We start from the raw sequence: 20,615 nt of genomic DNA on the forward strand, positions 1-20,615 counted from the left end.
AGGCTCTGCTCGTAGGTTTACGTATTTTAACCACTCTACATGGGTGGCACCTTGTCCTGTCTTTTGTCAGTCCATGCAGAGCAGAAGAAGGAGGTCAGACCTGGATTCCAATCCCTGCTCTGCTGCTTGCTTGCCGGGGACCTCACGCCTCTGAGCTTTGCTTCCTCTTCTGTAAAAGGGTAGCTGAACAGTTCACAGAACTTTATGGGAATGGAAGGGGGCAGACATGCCCCAATTAGTTGGGCAACGAATTAGATCTGGTAATGGTGGTAAAGGCAACAAAGAAGAGTATAACTGAGGGGCCCTGCCCCCACCGGGGGAGCAAGGAAAGTCTTCAGTGGAAAGTAAGATTTGAGCCCAGCTCTGTAGTGTGACCAGGAGTTAATGAGGGCATAGGTGGGGGATGGGGGGAGATTTTTGCTGATCCTCAGAGGCAGGGAAGACCTCATAAGGGGTGGGGGGGGCAGGTGTGCACCCTGGGGCGGGGCCAGACGATGCTTGGCACTGCAGCCAGAGGGACTGGGAGGGAGGGATGGCTGACCCGTTTCAAAGGTCATCAAAGGTCATCCCGCAGCAGGGTGGGGAGTGGGGAGGGAGGGCTGGAGGGGAGGGTGGTGCTTTGGATGAGTGGGGAGGCATTGGGGGACGGAGGGTGCGGGGCCGAGTGGGCGTTAGGAAATGGAATTGACAGGACTTGGAGATGGAGTCAGTATGCAGGTGAGGCAGAGGAGGTCTCGAGAATCAGGATTTCTAGTGAAATCATTAGTATGTGCTCACCAGATGGTTACGTAATGCTTATTGGGATGCCCGAAATGAGAGTAAATCATGCTCTCGTTTCCCTGGTGTGTGTGTCTGTGTGTGAGTGTGTGTGTCTGTATGTATCTGTGTGAGTCTGTGTGTATCTGTATGTGTGTCTGTGTATACATGTGTCTGTATGCTTGTGTGTGTTTGTGCCTGTCTCTCTGTGTGTGAGTCTGTGTGTGTGGATGTCTGTGTCTGTGTGTGTAGGTGTGTGTGTACGTGTGTCTGTATGCTTATGTGCGTTTGTGCATGTGTCTGTATGGGTCTGTGTGTGCATGTGTCTGTGTGTGTGCATGTGTGTGTGAGTCTGTGTGTGTATCTGTATGTGTGACTGTATGCTTGTGTGTGTTTGTGCATGTGTCTCTGTGTGTGTGAGTCTGTGTGTGTTTGCGAATGTGTCTGTATGAGTCTGTGCATGTGTGTGTGTGTGTGTCTGTGTCTGTGTGTTGGGGGCCTGGGCTGGCAGGTATGTTCTGCAGGTTTTGCATCCAGAAATAAAGGCAGAATTTGGGATCTGTGCATATTTGTAGAAATCTTCCCCCCACACGCGATGTGGCCATTGGGAATCACAAGAAAACACCCTTACAGGCTTTTCTTTCTTTCTGAGTGAAGTCTTTAGGACAATACCAATTTCCTAATATTCCAAATTCAAGAACAACAAAAAAATGCTACTTAACATTGTTCAAGTTTGATTTTAGTAAAATTCAAAACAGTTTCTTTGGCTGGTCGCCACAGTGAAAATCAGTCGCACATTTTGGACTCGGTGGCAGTCTCGTCCATCTGAGAGTATTTAAAAAGCTCTGAGCAGAGTTGATAGAAAAATCATTTTTAAGGAAATGTCATTTATGAGTTCTCCTTGCGGTGTTTATCATGGGGGGAGGTTTGAACAACTTAAGTACCCCACTGTAGGGGTTAAATCTGGACCCAGGCAGAGGATGGGAATGCCAGGGCTAGGAGCCAGCAGGAGGCCAGAGAGGCCAGGGTGGGGCAGAGGGTGAGGCAGCACTCTCTCCCGGTGCCTGCCTCGCATTTCGATGACCCCGACAACCAGCGCCTGCTTAAATCCCGTGTCAGGTGCTCAGGCACTGTACTGGCCTCACTAGTCTGAGCCCCGGATGCTGTCCCTGTCATCAGAGATTGTGTCATGAAACAAGGTTCAGTGACAAGGGGCAATGGCCGCACTGTATTGTTAAGTGGAAACACTGTGTAACCTAGAATCCCAAATCTGTGTGTGCTTAGAAGGAAAGTCTAGAAGGAGTACACTAAAATGCTTGCTTATTTTGAGAGAGTATTTTCTTTTTTCTTTTTTTTTTTTTTTTTACGATTTTATTTATTTATTTGACAGAGGGAGATTACAAGTAGGCAGAGAGGCAGGCAGAGAGAGAGAGAGAGAGAGAAGCAGGCTGCCTGCTGAGCAGGAGCCCGATGCGGGACTCGATCCCAGGACCCTGAGATCATGACCTGAGCCAAAGGCAGCGGCTTAACCCACTGAGCCACCCAGGTGCCCGAGAGAGTATTTTCTTTATAATTTTATACTTTTCCGGGGTGCCGTCTATTTGTTCTACAGTGAATGAACCTTTGCTTACTTTTCCTTTGTCTTGTTACACAGTTAATACCAACAAAGGTCGATGATCCTTTTATCTGCACATCAGCGCGGTTAGACGGCGAGTGGGCGGAGCCCGAGTCTGGGGATGGGGCTTCTGGTGTTCAGCCGTCCCCGTGAAACCCTGGGTCTCTAGGGCGTGAAGACCATGTTCACCTCTGGGTTCTGTTAGCCGAGCTGCCAGGATGCTCTTGCCTGTCTTAAGATGTCTCCTCTAGATGCCAGGAGAGGTGGCCTTTTTCCAAGGCAGGGGTGACATGAGGCAGCCAAAAAGGCCACGTCCTTGGGGTTCCATGCTGGGGGGCTTCGAAGCTGGGGGTCCTCCTGAGCCTCAGCTTTCTCCTCCAAAAAAGGAGAAACCATGCTGTCCTGCCGCACAGATTAAATCAGCCTGCCACTGCCCACTTGGGTATCAAGCCTCAGTGTGCGCTAGAAACCCCCCTTCTTCCTGGAACCCGGTCAGCCGCCTGGCCAGTGACAAGAAGCAGAACTTTTGCTCTCACCTCGGCTGCCCGAAGCGGACCCTCTTGTGCCTGGGAGACCAGCTGACCTTGAACTTCTCTAGGTTGGCAGCAGGTGTATCTGCGGAGGTGGGAAGGTGACTCTGCTTCCCCAGGCCCCTGGTGAGACGTTACCTTTGGAGGATCCTAGAAGAAGGCCTCATGACCAAAGTCTCCCTAAAACGGGGATGACAGGGCCCAGGGGACCTCAGCGGCCAATGAGGCCATCGTGGGACCCGAATTTCTTTTCATTAGGCCCAAATCACTCGGCTTTTGGAGAATCAAGGAAATGGGTCCATGCTCTCCTTACCAAATCTCCAGCTGCCTGGCAAGGCTCTCCAGAGCGAGCAGGCCACGCAGTCAGGGCTCTGGGCCCCTTCTACGACCTTCCCGGGGCGGGGAGGGTGGAGGGGAAGTATTCTTTGCTTTTCTTGCAAAATGGTGAGGTTTCTTCGCTGGGCCCCGCCTCCTTCCAGCCCTCCATGACGGAGTGGCTGTCAGCCAGCCCACAGAGAAGACTGGAATTAGTGCCGGGTTTACCTCCCACAAGCCTGTTTCGGGTCGTTTTTCACTTTGCTAGTCTTTCACATTCGTTCTGCACCTTTCCGTTCAGTTCTGTAGTATCACCTTCGTGTTCTGATTCACGTCATCCTCAGATGACAAGGAAAAGCCTCTGCTCACCGGCACTTACTGGGAGCTCTCCTTTGGGGCCCCACAAAAGGCGTCTTATTAAATAAAGCCTTTGAAAGAGCCCCGGGGAGTGGGAGGTGACACCTCCGTTTCACGGGAGCATTTGAAACCCAGGAAGGTGGAGTCCCCGCTCCAGAGTCACAGCTTCTAAGCGGCAGAGCCAGGGCTGAAATCCAGCTGTCTGACCGAGAGTGAAACCCTTTCTTCTGTCCACCATCCCACTCCCCTCTCTCTGCCATACAGAGGGGACGCCCCCTTGGGGAGGTGGGCTCTGTCCGTTCACACGGCAGCGGCCAGTTTGGCTTACCTGGGGGGCTGCTTTGGAATGCAGAGGGGTCCTTCTTCAAGGAGTGGGTCTCTCTCTCAGCACTATTACTTGTGTTGATTTCCGGTGCCTGTCTTTCCCTCCATCCTGCCCCTACGTACTCCCTCTGACCCCATCCCTCGTGGAGCAGGACGAACATGCTGGATCTCGCAATGGAACACTGACCTGTGTCTCCTCGGAGGACCTGATCTGCCTTTCTGACCTTAGTCTTCGAGCCCAGAGCAGCTGTGGACCCCCCAGGTCACAGAGCGTGTGTCCGTTAGGGGGAGCAGGGTGGCCCGAGAGCCTGGCTGCACATTGCTAACTGGGCCCTATCCTAGTCAAGTTAGCTGGACGGGTCCCCTGCCCTTTGCAAGCCTCAGTGGGCCCGTCCTGCAGGGAGCCGGGGCGCAGTGCTGGACCTGTGGGAAGCATGTGCTTTGCTGGGGCGTTGTTGTTGTCTGTGACGGTGAACAAAATACGTGAGGAACAAAGTCAACAAGGTTCCTGCTACCAAGGTTCCTGGACCTCAAGTTCAGGCAGGAGGGAGAGGTGCTAAGCAAACAACTAACGAAGCAAGAACATTTCAGATGGTAATGAAGACACCATGCCCGGGGTGTGCTTGAGAATGTGCATTGTCTGATTCTTTGGGGTGGGGGAGAGCCCCAATGTGTAGCATTTGCCAATTTCTGTGGTATAAATATCCCCACTGTGGCTGACTTCCAGTTACCAAAGTGGCACCAACTGGCTCTTAAAATTTCTAAAACCTTCAACAAGTGGCTCTTGCAAGGCCGAAAAAGTTGGCTCCAGCCCTGGGTGTGGTTGGGAAAGACCTGAAGGTATCTGAAAACAAAATGTACCAGTGGGAGAGCGTTCTAGGCAGAGAGGGGGGCTGTGCAAATGCCCTGTGGTTGGAGAGAGCTCTGTGGGCTCAGGGAACAGAAGACTGGTTGGTCTTGGCAGGGACCTAATGGGGGTGGAGGGAGAAGTGAGCTGCTGGGCTGGTGGAAGCCTCAGCGACACTGGGACCAAGTCTGAGGCCACAGGAAGTCTCGGGAGAGTTGTAAGCAGGGGCATGTCTGAGTCTCATTTGCACTTAAAAAAAAAAAAAAAGTTATTGGGAGCTTTTTCGTGGAAGGCCAGCAAGAGGCCAACGAGGGGGCACTGATGTTGGGGTGCGTGTGCCCGCAGGGGAAGACGCAGAAATGACTGGATTCAGGTCGAGCTGTCGGGATGCGACAAGTTTCGTCTTCAGGTGTCCCCTGGCTGTTGACCGTGAGCACACCCAGCTGCGATTTCTGCTCTTGGTCCTGGGGCAGAGGAGGGAACCTGAGACCATCCCTGCTCACTATCTCTCCGGCCTACTTTTCTCTTCACTATGTGGTAACTCTGTTTACTACCTGCCAGACTTCCAGGACGGGAGGGATGGACTTCTGATTATCTTGGGTCCCCATGCAAAGCAACCGGGCAAAAACAGTATCGTGACTCTGACCTTCCCCCCTGGATTTTTGCAAGAGAACCGAGAACCTGGCCTGGTTCCTCACTTTGCCTGGGGGAGAAAGATAAGCGGCTCTGACTGGGATTTCCATCTTTGCCTCAGGGCGTCTCTTGGGTGTGTCCCAGACATGTAAATGCTGTGGGTGTCAGCCCTGCAGGTTTTTAAAAAAAAAGGTGTCGCCTTGCTCAGCTTCCCTCCCTGCCTGGCTCTGCACAGGAAGGGCGGAGAGACCAGCATCTCTCCAGACCTGGGCTGTCTAATGGAATTTGATGTTGGAGGTGTTCTGTGTCTGTGCTATCTGTGACAGTGGCCACTCGCCCTGTGTCGCTTCTGAGCACTTGAAATGTGGCCAGTGTGTCTGAGAAACTCGATTTTCCCTTTTCTTTAGTTTTTGTACTGATGGTGGCGGCCCACAGAGTTTCCAGACCCTGCGTCATCCTCCATGGCCGGAGGGCCTTTGCTTTCCAGCAGTTGGCTGGAGATCCTAGTTCTGGAGACTTGCAGAGAAGGGTAGGATTTAGGGAGCTGTCCCCTGTCATAGCCCCTTGCAATTTGCGGGGGAAGGAACAGTGTTTCTCAGCCGGGGAGTGGCGAGACAGGACCCCGTCTTCAGAGTCTCAGCCTGGTCCTCTCTTTCTTTTGTTCTCATAGATATAAAACCAGTGTTACATCTCGCAAGTGTCTAGGCATAGATCCTTCATTCATTGTGAGTCAAGTGGGAGGAGTCTCATGTGAGCACCTTCTTAACCCTGATCTCCTCCTCCAACCCTAGACGTGACCGTGCTGTGGTCCCTGTGGAGTGCGCCCTTCTCCATCTTTTCCTGTTGTATTTATATCTATCCATGGAGAGATCCCGAACATCCAGCATTAAAAAAAATGAGTCGTATCATGCAATACATGTTTTCCTGCAAGTTGTCTTCTCTTTCAGTAGTGAGTCTTAGATCTTTCTGGGTCAATTCATTGATCTCTACTTTTTGTTTGTTTGTTTGTTTTTGAATTGATGTAGTGTTTCATAGCCTGGACATTTCACATCACTCAGAAGCCTATTGCTGTAATTGTTTATTATTCTATTTGTTTTAATGAATATTTTTGTGCATGTTTCCTGAATGGACAGTATTTCTTTTAGGGCACATAGTGAGGAATGGAATTACCAGGTCAGAGGGAATATGTATTTTTTAATTTTAATAGCTGCTATACAATTCTCTTTAAGGGGCGCCTGGCTGACTTGGTTGGTAGAGCACGCAGCTCTTGATCTCGGGATTGAGAGTTCCAGCCCCATGCTGGGTATATATCACTCAAAAATAAAATCTTTAAAAAAATATGAACAGGGGTGCCTGGGTGGCTCAGGTCATAATCCCAGGGTCCTGGGATCGAGCCCCATATCAGGCTCCAGGCTAGACTGAGAGCCTGCTTCTCTCTCTCCCTCTGCCTGCTGCTCTGACTACTTGTGCGCTCTCTCTCTGTCAAACAAATAAATAAAATCTTAAAAAAAAAAAAATGAACAAAACAGTTATACCAGGGTATGTTCTTGTGAACTGTGTGAGCATGCCTCTGTGCCCGAAGTCATTAAAACATGTGATTTTATCAAATACCAACATGCATGGCAATCGAACAGGTGAAAAATGGTTTCCTATCTTTATGTAATTTGCATTTTACTGTTTATAAGTCAGATTGAACATCTTTTCCATGCCAGTGGCCATTTGTTTTTCTGTGACTTGCCTATTGATGTCTCTTGTGTATTTTTCTGTTGGATAATTTTGTTAATGCATTCAGCATACGTGTACCAGCATGCCCACAATGCACCAAGCTGTATTCTAGGCTAGGGATGTTGTGACAAGTAAAATAAATAGACATGCCTGCCCTCAAAGAGGTGATGGTCTAATTGTAGGAGAAAGACCTGGGGCACCTGGGTATTTCAGTTGGTTAAGTGCCCAACTCTTGATTTTGGCTCAGGTCGTGATCTCGGGGTTGTGAGATCGAGCCCCATGTTGGGCTCCATGCTGGGCATGGAACCTGCTTAAGATTCCCTCTCTCTTCCCCTCCTTATGCCCTTCCTCTCCCTCTCACATGTATCTGTACACACACACTCACACCCACACTCTCTTTCGCAAAAAAAAAAAAAAAAAAAAAAAAGAAGAAAGAAAGAAAGATGTAACCAAAAGGAATTGAGGAAATATATAATAATATTAGATGAATAAAAAGAAGGAAAAGGAGCTAGAGAAGAAGGAAGGAGGTCGTCCTACCCACTGGGGGAAAGACTCAATTTTAAATAAGATGGCCGGGAATTTTATAGGCATTCTTTATATATTCTAGGTACTAATCCTTTGCCTGTTCTATGTTGCACACATTTTTCTCCAGTCTTTAATCTTCTTTGAACTCAGATGATGGTACTTTTGCCTAGCTGTTTCTTTCTTTCTTTTTTTTAATTAAAAAATATAACACGTTAGTTGGAATCTATTCATATAAAAAGTGTAAGTTCCTTCTGATCTTCCCAGGCAACCACTGTCCAGAGCCCTGGTTTATCTTTCCCGATTATTTTCTGTCCTCACCACCATGTGACACTCTCCCCATACCCCTCCCGACAACACTGAACACTGGCAGTTTCTGGCTGTTTCCTTGTAAATGCAATTCTGATCTCCTACATTCTTTCTCATGGTTGTTTAATACTCCGTTTTAGAGAGGATGTCTGTATTTTACTGAAGCAGCCCTTCTGGTCGGACGTCAAGGTCCCTTCCAGTTCTCTATTCCTCCAGATGGTACAGCAATCCTGTGCTCTTTCCGCCCCCTGGGATCTTCTCAGATTTTTGTGGGACGACGCCCACCAGTGCCTTGTGTACTAAAGGTGTTATAATAATTTGATTTTGTGTTCTCGCCCACAGCTCCATGGCTACATGGAAAACAAGCCCCTGGGACTTCAGATCTTCATTGGGACAGCTGATGAGCGGATCCTTAAGCCCCACGCCTTCTACCAGGTGCACCGAATCACAGGCAAAACCGTCACTACCACCAGCTACGAGAAGATCGTGGGCAACACCAAAGTCCTGGAGATCCCTCTCGAGCCAAAAAACAACATGAGGGCAACGTAAGGGCTGGGGCCCAAGGGTGGTGGGTCTTTATGGGGAAGCGAGTGGTAGGGAGTTGGGACAGGAGACTCTGATGTTGGCAGAAGGAACCATGGATGGTGGTTCCCACTCTCTGATGGACCCTTCAAGATTTGTTGAGAAAGTTTCTATTTTCAGAGTTCTCTACCTAAGTCCTTGTCATGGGTGTCAGGAGGAAGAATACCAGCGCATCTGTGGATTATGTTACTTGGGATGAGGCTTAATGTATGTACATTTCAACATTTATTTGGCATAAAGAAAATGATTAAATAAGGATGCAGAAAGGTCAAAATTCACCAAGCAATAGGCCTATAGCTAAAGTTGGGGAGATGTTGCACCCATGGGTTGGCATTAAAACAAACTCCATGTTAGAAAATAATCTCAAACTTCCAAGCCTCGAGAATCTTACAAAGAACTCCCGACTGCTGTTCACTCAGGTCTGCCGATGGTGAACAGGCCCCACACATGCGTCACTGCTCCCCCCTCACTCTTTGCCCTTTCCTGAGCTGTTTGAGACTTAGCTGCAGACAGAGTGACTTTTTTTTTACTTTTAGATGCGTGAGTGTGCATTCCCTCAGAACAAGAATGCGTTCTTCGGTGACCACAGTACATTTATCAAATTACAGATAGTTACTGTGATACATCCCTCTCACCTACTGAGCCGTCTATAATCAATTTTTCCCATTGCATATTTGAGCTTTTTAGATACCTTTGGGAGTAGAAAAGTTGGCATGAAGAGAAAACCTCCCTAGAGAAGTCATTTCCCCTGGGGGTGTCTCTCCTGACTTTGCGCGCGTCTGACCTCCGGCTGGGCATCAGGTCCTGGCGGGAGTGTTTCCCGGGGATTGCGATCCTCCCCGCCTCCTCCCACCGCCGTAGCTGGCGGTGGAATGATTTCGGTTACCTGAGGAAGGTGGTCTTGTGGGCGATCTTTCCGTTTTCGCTGAGATGCTCAGTTCTAACCAGGGTTTTCCACCTCCCCGCAGCATTGATTGCGCCGGGATCCTGAAGCTTCGGAACGCCGACATCGAGCTGCGCAAAGGCGAGACGGACATCGGCAGGAAGAACACCCGGGTGCGCCTGGTGTTCCGCGTGCACATTCCAGAGTCCAGCGGCAGGATCGTCTCCCTGCAGACGGCGTCTAACCCCATCGAGTGCTGTAAGTTGGGCTTCGGGCAGGGTCGGCCTCTGCAAAGTGTACGTATGTGACCTTTGGACCGTGGCAAGGTGCCCAGCGAGAAGACGCTGGACTCGCAGGGTTCATCGGGGCTCCGAGAGGACCCAAGGGCCCAGAGACAGAGCCCATGTAGCAGTTTCTCTCTGCTTCTATTTACTGGTGGAAGGTTTCGTGGTCTCACAGGACATTAAAAAATAATACAGCTAATGAGTAGCCTACCGCTTTGTTCAGAACATTTGAAATGCGTAAATGTTTTGGTCTTAAAGAGGGTAGATGCCGTTGGAGTGGGTTTACTGTACGCTCTGTACTCTTTTTCTTTTCCTTGCCTCTCCTTTTTTCTTTCTTTTTTTTTTTTTTTTAAGAATTTTATTTATTTATTTGACAGAGATCACAAATAGGCAGAGAGGGAGGCAGAGAGAGAGGAGGAAGCAGGCTCCCTGCTGAGCGGAGAGCCCGATGCGGGGCTCGATTCCAAGACCCTGGGATCATGAGCTGAGCTGCAGGCAGAGGCTTTAACCCACTGAGCCACCCAGGCACCTGTTCACCTCTCCTTTCTACTAGAAGAGTATCCCAGTGGCTCTCGCCTCTGGAGCGGTGATTCTGCTGGTCTCAGTGCCGAGTGCTCAGTACTCAAAAGCTTGTAGAATCTTCACAGTGGTCTTTGGTGATGGCTGGTGCCATGAAGCCCATTTTGTAGGGGGGAGGTGGCAGGAGCTGAGAGATTGGCTAATTTGTGCCGGCAGAGCTGCGATGTGGACAGGGAAAGATGCCCAGACAAAGATCCAGAGGAATCTTAGAATGATCCAGTATGCGGTGGCCGAGACCTGCCATGTGCACGGGCCCTGAGTAGGAGCCGGCGCGGTTCTCACGAGGCTTTGAAAGAAGCAGCTGCCTTGAGCTCATTCCTGGGTACTTGAGGCAGGGTTTGTAGTTGGTTTTTTGCTTTTTGACATGGCAAAGCTTATTGTCTACCCTGGCTTTGAGAGTTCACAAATGGTTTGTCAGAGCATGAAGGAGAAAAAAGTAAACATTGTTGCAGAAATCGAAACTGTTTATATATTTTTTAGTTTCTTCTGAGAGCATTTTTTATGTTGTTACAGTCATGTTCTGGTTTCAGGGATCTTTTTCCTTTCTACTGGACATTTTACCATAATTCTGTGTCGCAAAAATCTGTTGTCTATGGAGGCCAGGGAGGTCCCATGGAGGAGTAGAGTGGCTTGGTGGGAGGCAGTAGGGAGTGGTGGAGACCAGGGAGCAGGAGGACATGTTCCCCACCTAAAGAGACTGCCTTTTTGTCACCCCAGCCAGTATTTCCATGTGGGCCTGTAGGCTGGGGGTGGCCAAATCCTCTGACTTTCTAAGACAAACCAAAACTCTCCTGATTAAAAACAAAATAAAAAAACACAGCAGCAAGTTCAAAATACTGTGTGGATCAGAGGAAATCTTCATGTGGCTTTGATTAATCAGAGATAATCTTAATCAGACATTAATGAGTAAAGCAAATGCATGAATATCTTTATGCAGAGAAGGTTGAGGAAGCCTGACTCTCAGGATTGAAAGCCAATGAGGAAAGAGCCTGGGCTCTCATTGGGAGAGAAGCCAGAACTTGGTCTTGGTTGGTCTTTGGAAAAAGATGAAGGGGCCCTATGATTTCTTCCAGCCTTACGAGTCACGATGTGTGTGGATCAGGCTGAACGTGGTGGTGAGTCTATCCTCTGATGTTAGAAGAGAAAGACCCAACAGCAGACAACAAAGGAAAACAAGTGTTGAAAAACATCATCTCAGAAACATTGGAATTCCCCTCCCCTACCCAGCAGACCCCACCCCTGTCCCCTGAGTGCTAGCCACGGAGGCTGCCCTGCTCCGATGTTGGTTTTGAACATCTCGAGATGTTTTTGGGAAGGAAACTCGGGCTCTTCCTCAGTAATTTGGGGGATTTTGAGAAGATAAACTCTCCTCTTTCTGGCAATGACTCACACTACAGGATGGGGCTGTGGTTTGTAGCAAGGTGGGGAGCAGGTGGCCTCAGGAGAGGCACATGCCAGAGTACCCTGTTTCTCTCTGTGTCTGTGTCAGCGTATCTCCTATTGATCTGAGACTTTAAGGATCACCCCTTTAAGGATCACATGGTGAACCATGAGCACCTCCAGCAAGATCTCTGGGGTGTTACAAACTTGTTTGAACCTCAGACGTAGGCTTTTTTCTGTATTTGGCTGATTCAACCACCTCCTTTTGACAGATAAGGAAACAGACTTTCTTGGTAAAGTGATTCACTCATTTTTACTCAGTAGGCAGCAGAGCCGGAGTCTCCAACTTTCCACTTCTGTGAAATAACTTCTTGAGGTTTCTAGAACACCATGGTTCCTTGCAATACCACACTGAACCACCAGTTGGTCTCTCTCTCTCACCCAGAATCCTCTGTCATTTTTATTCCCTTCTTTGACCACTACCTGATGGTTCTGAACATACTTATTGACGAATGGCCTTACTCTAGGGTTCCTACAGAGATATTCAGTAACTATTTATTGACACTTAGTCTGTGGCCTATGCAGACACAGTATGTGTCCAGTAAGTGTTTGTTGACGGGTTGACTTAGGATGGACCCCATGGGGAGGGTGAGTTGGCAGAAAAAGCACTCAGTGGACTGCTACTTATTTGCAAGGCTCGCTTACTTACACTTTGGGCTTGCTGCTTCTATACCATCTTGGAGGTCAAGGGTACGTTCTCAGATTCTAGTGAAAACAAAGCAAAACAAAACAAAACAAAATCAAACAACTTGAGCAGATTACTGGAGGCCACTCTTTGGAAAGTGGACTAATTTGCTAGAACCGTCCACTGCTCACATTCCTTCACAGGTCAGCTCGCAAGAGGTCAGAGCTCCCCTTTGCGGAGACGGGCACTCCATGCTACTTCCCCCTTCCCACCAGAGCCTTCCATATGGCCAAGGAGGTGCTTCCAGTTCCCTCCCTTGACTGTCAGCCGAGCTGACCTTGCAGCTTCCCTGGTCCTGCCGGCTCCGGGTGGTGGCGCCACTCCCTTCCCACTGCAGATGACAACCGACAGCCACGACTCCCGCTCCTCTGGGAATAGGGAACACAGCCGAGGGCAGGAGGGCACACCCCTGTCTTCCCCAACCACACACCCACATGTAGCTGCGGTGCCTTTCCTCCTCCAGAGCCTTGCCATGGGACAGCTCTCCTTTCCTCGAGGCTCCTCTGTGTTCTCAGCACCAGTGTGACTTTCTCGGGGTGGTTGCACCCCTGGGTCCATCTTGTAGGACTTTCCCAAGGTGAGCACGGACTGGGTGCCCCCGACGGGGAGCCTCAGAATGACAAACATCTGTTGTCTCATGGTTCAAGAGGCCAGAGCCCAGAATCCAGGGCTCAGCCAGGTGGTTCCTTCTGGAGGCTCTATGGGAGGATGTTCCAGACCCCTCTTCCACTGGCTGCAGGTGCTGGCCAGTGGTCTTGCACGCCTCGGCTCTTGGGGGCATCACTCCAGTCTCTGCCGCCTTCTCATGAGACCCTCTCCTCGGTCTCATCCAAGGACATGGTCATTGGGGTGGGGGCCCACGCTGATCCTGCCTGATCTGCTCTCTATCCTGAGCTTGCTTGCACCTTCAAAGACCATATTTCCATATCTAGTCAGGTGTGAGCTTCTGGCTGGCTGCGGAGTTCTAGCCGGCGGGCGCTCCGGTCAGCCCAGGACGCCTCCTCCGCTGCGTTTCTTGACTTCACATACGTCTCTGCTCCTCGGTCCCCAAATCCACCGGGCATCTTTCTGGGACGTCTCTCTCTTGGCTTTTGCCCTTGCTGTCCCCTCCATCCAGAACACAGGTTCTCAAACTTGGCTGCCCGTTGGAATCACCCGGGGAGTTCTTCGAAGACAGGATGAGGCCTGAGTCCCACCCCAGAGACGGCGAGTCTGTCGGTCAGGGGTGGGGTCTGTGCGTGGACACATTTCCGAGGTCGCCTGGTGATTCTGCTGTGCTGCGAAGCTTGGAGCCCTCCCGACCTCGCCCCCCCCCCCCATTCCTCCCTCCCTCCAGTCCCTGGGCCCCTTCCTCGCCCGAGGCTGCCGTTCACATGGCCCCTCAAGGAAGTCTCTTGTCCTGACCCCACAGGGTACTGGGGCCTCCGCTGTGTGCTGACAACCCAATTCACTTGTCATTCTCTCTCCGGTAAGGACAGAAACCAGAGGGTGTCAGCCAGGGCCTGCCACAGAGCAACTATCTCTAGAATGGTTGTTTAAAAAAAAAAAAAAAATAGTGAAAACAAGCATCTCCGAGCTGCCCGGCGGGAGAGAAAGGCCATGAGGAGATAGGTGGGGTGGGGGAGACTGTCCCCGGGTGCAGAGGTCTTCTCCCTTGAGAACCTGCCCGTGAGTTCACTTCCTGCCCTGCAGAGGGGCCTGTCTCTGTTCATAGAGTTTCAGAAAACACCAAAACCGGTTTTCCACCAAGTCCTGCCCACTCCCAGCGCAGAATGGACGTTCGCTCTGCTCTTTACACAGGACCTGGGGGGCGGGTGTATGATGGGGAGCGGCAGGTGGATTTTCTCACAAGCTCTTTCCAGTCTCTCCCTTTTCGTGACGTAACTGGGTGTCCCCGAGGTCTAGTGAAGATACAATCAGTTACACAACCGCACGTCTTCAGCTGAATGATTTCTGACAATTCCCAGCACCTGTGTGACCACGACTCAAAACGGGACACAGGACATTTCCTTGCCTCCTGGAAGGGCCCTCATTCCCCGCCTGCCAGCGCCTTCTCCCCACTCCCACACACCCAGGCCACCTCTCTTCTGATTCCCGTCACCGTAGATTGGCTTTGCTGGTTCTGGTACTTACTTGATGGAATTCTGCAGCGTGGGCTCCTGGGGCTGGCCGCTTCTGCTCGGCACCGTGATTTTGAGATCCGTTGCGCTTATGGCATGACTCAATAGTGTATCCTTTTTCTCGCCGAGCACTATTCAGTTGTGCGACTCTAACGATTATTTTCCATTGATAGACGCTGGGCTTGTTGGCAGGTTCGGGTGCTGTGGAGAAGGCTGCCATGAACCTTCTCGTTCTGGGTCTTTTGTGGACAAGTGCTTCCAACTTCTCCCAGGTGGATGTCTAGAAATGGAATTACCCCTTCATGGGGGAAAGGGTGTGTTCCAATTTAAGTGTTTCCTAAATCATTTTATAATTCCGGGAGCCTGAAGTCTACCCCCTTGGGCACAATTTGCATTTCCTTAATGAGTCAGGGTGCTGAGTGCCGGTGGTGTGCCTCTGGGCTGTTTCCATGTCTTCTTTGATGAAGTGTCCATTCAAAGCTTTTGCCCATTTTTTTATTGGCAAAAATCTCAGACTTTTGTTGTTAATATGCACCAATTGTTTGGATAGCAATTGTTTTGGATAGGAGTCTTTTGTCAGATGTATGTACTATGAATATTTTCCCCAGTCCGTGGTTTGCCTATTTATTTTTTTATTTGTGTCTTCTCACGGGCATTGATAAATTTTGATGAAGTCCTGATTTACCATTTTCTTTTCCTTTGGGGTTAGTGCTCTTTGCAGCCCCCCCAACAAATCCCTCTACCTGTCTGAAGGGAACAAAGATACTCTCTTGTGTTTTCTTCTAGAAGCTTTTTGATTATGGCTTTTAGGTCTAGGGATACACTCCTCTCAGGCTAATTTTTTGTATGGTGTGAGGTAGGGTCGGGGTCCATCATTCACCGTCTGGAAGTCTGCTTGTTTTATATGCCCTTTTCTGCAAGCAAGAGCTTGGAACACCCAACTGTGTTCCTTCCCTCTTTAGTAGGCCTTTGCTGCTCCCCCTCACTCCCCTAGGTCTGGCTTGGGAGATGGGTGATCGCGCAGGATTGCCTCGTGAATGTCCTTAGAATCAGTGGGACCAGCCTGGCATATTCCCTCATTTGCTTCAGAAAGCAAAGATGCTTAACGTGTCCACCTGCTTCTGCCAGAAGCCGAGAGGACCCACCTAATTCATATGGGCTTCTTAATGTGGATTTTACCACTTAGAAATATGTTTGGAGTGCATGATACACTGTTCTAGGCACTAGGGATAAAACAGTGATCGAAAGAAAGTCTTGGCCCTTGTGGAAGACACACTCTAGCAGGGAATCCAACAATAAACAAGTAATGAAAGCCATCATTTCAAACAGCTAAGTGTGGTGATGGAAATAACAAGGACGATGTGTTGGTGACTTAGGGGTGGGGGACCAGCACACTTGGGTATGCCCGATCAGGGGAGACCCTCTTGGAAGAGGTGACACATTAAGCTGGGCCTGAGTGGTGGGGGAGCATGGCCCAGCTGAAGAATACAGTAAGTGCAAGGGCCCTGGGGCAGGGTAAGTTCCAGGTCTTCAGGGAACAGAAGGGCAGCTGGGGAGGCTGTATGGAGTGACTAGAGGTCAGGAGCGCTCTGGAGATGAAGCTGGGGTCTCAGATTTTATTCCAAGTGAAGTGGGAAGCCTTGAGGTCCACGTAGGGGACTAACATGATGGGATCTGTATTTTCAAACTTGTTTGGTACACATAGATGTTCATAAATACTTAAAAAGCGACAACAGGGACCTGGCAGGGAAGAGGTAAAGGAAGAAGAACAATTACCAGACACCTGCTGTGAGTCCAGCACTTTCCATGTTGCTGCTGAATCATCAAAAACACGGGGAACTCAGTACTCAGTATCTGTTCCCATTTCACAGCTGGGAAAACAGAAACACAGAGAAGCTGAATAAATTGCCTATGGTCACACAACTAGTAGGGGGCCAAACCAGAGATGACATTCACATCGTGCTGGACGTGGAATGACAGCATGGGTGACAGATTAATTTAGGCCAGAACCCCCAAACTGGCATCCTCTCATATACCCAGGAGACCAGCTCAGCAACCTTCAGAGGCCTGTGGGTGCCCAGCTACCCACGGCAGTAGATTATTCCCGAGCTGCTATAGCCATAAATCTGGGAGGGAATTTGAGCATCGGACAGAAGGTGGCTAGGCCAGGCCTTTTTCAGCCCCTGCTGCCCAGGGAGACTTTTAAGCAAGGACCGAGAAACCACATTTCAGAAACACCAGAAACGTATAGGATGGGGGGAAGCAGTTTCGGGCAGTGATGAGGTCTGGGCCTGGGTTTGAAGCCTGCCTCTGCTCCTTAGTGGCTAGGTAGTCACAGGAAGTTCCTTAACACTCCATGCCTCAGTTTTCTCATCTGTAAAATGGGGATGGTAGCCATACCTATTTCTTGGGGGTTAAATGCGTGTGTGTGTGTGTGTCCTACAGTAGGTGCCAGCTGAAACCCCAGCAGGATAACCGAGTGCCTCTCCCGTGGTATGCCCCACACTTGCTGGTTGGCCACCCTTCCCGTGGTTTTGCACAGCAGCTTTGCATACACCTCTGCCTGCCACTCTGTCGCTGCCAAGAGACCACAGCCGAGGGAGCAGCAGACAGGTGTGGGAGTTTAACAAACACGGGTTTGGGGAGTGGGCACCAAGCAGCACCCCCTGCTGCTGAGAAGGGACCTGGGTGGTTTTCTGGCCTATGGAGTGCGTGGGCTGGGTGGCGAGTAGTGTCAGGTGGCCAGGTTTAGTGGGGAGGGGGCCAAGATTGGGAGGCTACCCTGCTGATCCCTATGGTTATCTGATGGAAGGTTATGGCCCCTCACGGAGCTAGTCACGCAAGGGCAGGGAAGGCAAAACCGCCCTGATTCAAAGTCTGCCATGTGCCCACGGCTCTCACGTGTATTAACTTGTTTCCAGCCTCCTCATGGCCTCGCTAGGCTCACCCGAAAGACTTGCTCCATCCATTCATTCAGAAACATTGACCAGTGCCAGTGAGCGTTGGAGGCGTGAAATGCTGTCCTCTCGGAGCTGCTTTTCACGTGGGCGGAAGTGTGGAAGCATTTTGTGATTTGCTGCAGCTGTGCCTGGCAAGGCGAGGGGCCGAGCCAGGGGTGACACCTGTGTCCTTCTGTCCGTGCAGGCTGGCTGAGGCCCGCAGCGATCAGAAAGCTCATCCGGCAGTCAGATGGAGGGTCATGTGGCCCTCAGGGAGGGAATCATCTGATGGGGCCGCCTCTTAGCACTTTGGAATGGGAGCGTGATTTTCTGAGCAAGGAGAGGTCACAGCATCCACCGTGGCCCTCCTGCTTTGTGAGTTCGGGGAGATGAAACCCACCAGCCCTGCAGGGAACTACGTTACTGCTCCGTATTCCATATGGGAAAGCTGAGGCCGCCCGAGGTCCGGAGTGAGAAGATGGTCGTGTGTGCCACGGGCCCCACGTGTCTGTGCACTCTACACCTCACTCCCACGGGGTGAGTGCCGACAGGTCTCGCGCAGAGTTGAACCCCACACTCAGGGAGATTTGCTGTCCCGCCTCCCACTTTCCAGGGAAGACCCCGGAATCGTCACGGCAGGGGCTGAGGGACCTAAGGGGCCAGTCTCAGGGGAGTCCTGCGTCAGCACTGTATTCTGAGCTGGGCTGGGCTCACAGCCAAGGACGGCAGCCTGCTGTAGGGACAAGAAGGGTGGACAGCAGCTGGTGCACTGCGGCCAGGGGTGGCCAGTGCTTGCCCGGAATGAGACTGATGGGGGCCCCTCCCTTGCCCCCCTCCCGCTGTCCCCTCTTGCCTAGGCTGGCTGGTGGCTTTCCCAGCGGGAAAGCCTTTACTGAAAAGGGTCCCCTCCGGGTAGTAGAATCCCATGGTCTGTCTGTCTGCCTTATTTAGCTGTGAGCTCTCAGGCATACCCCTTCTCCCCTGGGAGACCCAGTGCTCCCAGCTACAAAATGGGAATGATTCTTGCTTAGTGGTCCCTTGAAGCTCAGCAGTAAAAATAAATGTAACTAAGGTTCAGTGAGCCTGTCAAAATGCTACACGCTTCCCACGCACTGATACATTTAATTTGCAAATAGCCCTATGGGGTTGGTACTATGATTATTTTCATTTTAGAGACGAGAAAGGGGACAGAGAGAAGTGACTTGCCCCAGGTCCCAAAGCTCGGAAGCCACCAAGCTGGGCTTTGAGCTCCAGCACTGACGTGGCAGCATCCTTTTATCCACAACCCTAAATTGCCTCCTCATGTGTGTTTTATGGTATCAACAAATACATGCGTGTAAAGTGCTTAGAATCCAAGGCACTCTCTGTCAGCTGTAATTACTTGCTATTATTAGCCGAATCCAGCCACTCTGCAGAATCAGATTGCCTGGACCAGCCTCTCCCGCCTGTCTCTTGAGGTTTTTCGGGTAGATCGTAATTCTTGGCCACTTACCCTGATGACGGGTGAATTGTAGACAGGCGAGCAGTAACGTCCCGTTTCCAGGCTGACGCAGGCAAGACCCGCACCAGCCTGAGCTGGTGCGAATCTCCCCCAGCCGCTGCCTGCTCTGCTCCCCACCAGCCACCTTTGCAGAAAAGCAAACACCCGAACTGGTTAAAACCAGCAGTGCCCTGTTGATTCAGAGCCCATAAAACCCAGGAGCCCTGAACCCCTTTATGACCTGCCGGGATCTGGGGGCAGGAGGGAAGCCTGGGGGTTTCTTGGTGGGGCCACCTAGAAGCTTGCGCTGGAGCAGAACGTTCTCGACTTCACCCACAGGGAGAGCCCAGCCCTCAGGATGGCTTTGACATGGCGGCTCTTGGTTTGGGTAGAACAGTGCAAGGCGGATGGTTTGGATGGTCCGGAATTTCTAGTGGTTGAGAGGCCCATTGAGAGTCAGTGGGGACTGATGGGGGTTGGTGTGCACACCTGGGCTTCCTGTGAGCCCTCTCGCAGGTCTTGGATGGTCCAATTAGCAGCCATCGGTGTGAGAGGTTGCATCAGAGAGAGAGAGGAGGAAGTGGACCCCAGGAGGGTAATTTTGGTTGCTGTTTGCCTCTCTTCAGTTCCTCTTTCAGAGGCTAATTGGATTTGTTTGCTTTACCTCCGGGCTCTCTGAGGATGCTGGGGGATCCCCTGGAGAAGGTCCCCTCGTCCTCAGGTGGCCTCTATAAGTGTCAGAGTTGGCGCTCAAACAGATGTGTGTAACAAGTCGCCTGGAAGGGTTGTTACCATTGCAAATTCTAGGCGGTCTGGGTGCCGGGGATGGAGGGTGTGGTTTGAGCACCTGTATGATTATCAGGCGCCTCCTCCAACCAGGGGGCCCAGCGGCAGGGGACCCGGGAGCCTTCTCTTGAGCAACTCCGCCAGTCGAGGTTGAGCAATCCAGTTTCTGGGTCGGGATCCACCAAGAGCAACAGTGACCCGCTCAGTAGCGTGCATCGGCAGGTGGACGTGGGGGGCGCAGGCTGGGTGAAATGCAGCATCTGAGGCAGCTATGCTTAGCCTGCGCCTGGCACATGGAAACTGCTGGAGACTCTACTACAGGGTCTCGTATCCGTAGCCTTGCTGGCTGGAATTGACTGAGCCACATACCTTTCCTGTGGGTTCTCTTATGGGAGTCTTGGAACAGCCCATGAGGTGGGTCTGTGAACAGTCGCGACGCCCAGAGGGGGAACCAAGCTTAGAGGACCCCCACGCGAGGACCCCCCGAACTAGGACCAGGGTGTGACCTGTGCGGGGCTGCCCCTTGAGGGCACCGGAGCTGGGTGTCTGTTCCTCTCTGGCCTAAGAGACATTAAGTGTCTTGGTCTGTGCTCCAGTAGGGCTGTCCCTGAAGGGTTAAAAAAGAGAACAAATGAGAAAATGTTTTGGAAAGGGCTAAGCAAGAAAGCGTGGCATTTTGAAAGTCGACAGTGAGAAAGTCATTTCTCGAACGGTTACCGTGGGCCCTGCGCTGCCTCAGTGCTTTTGTCTTACATAAGACACTTTTCTTATTGTGATAAAATACGCATAACAGACTGCGCCGCTTGACCCGCTTGAATGGGTATAAACCCATGGCACAGAGGACACTCGTGGTGTGCCACCGCCACCCTCTAGTTCCAGAGCTTGTCCGCCCCCACCCCCAAGG

General features: G+C 51.0%; 1 protein-coding gene across 7 annotated transcripts in view; it reads left to right on the forward strand.

The window, feature by feature from the left end:
• Positions 1–20,615, forward strand: part of NFATC2 (nuclear factor of activated T cells 2) — a 154,759-nt gene that overhangs the window by 70,411 nt on the left and 63,733 nt on the right. For all 7 annotated transcript variants that reach the window (XM_059132752.1, XM_059132753.1, XM_059132749.1 and 4 more), the window contains exons 4-5: positions 8,276–8,478; positions 9,484–9,656. In XM_059132752.1, coding sequence (XP_058988735.1) covers positions 8,276–8,478; positions 9,484–9,656 — 376 coding nt within the window. The remainder of the gene's footprint in view (positions 1–8,275; positions 8,479–9,483; positions 9,657–20,615) is intronic.

This window comes from Mustela lutreola, chromosome 9 (assembly GCF_030435805.1).
Source record: "Mustela lutreola isolate mMusLut2 chromosome 9, mMusLut2.pri, whole genome shotgun sequence".
Classification (NCBI taxonomy): Eukaryota; Metazoa; Chordata; class Mammalia; order Carnivora; family Mustelidae; genus Mustela; species Mustela lutreola.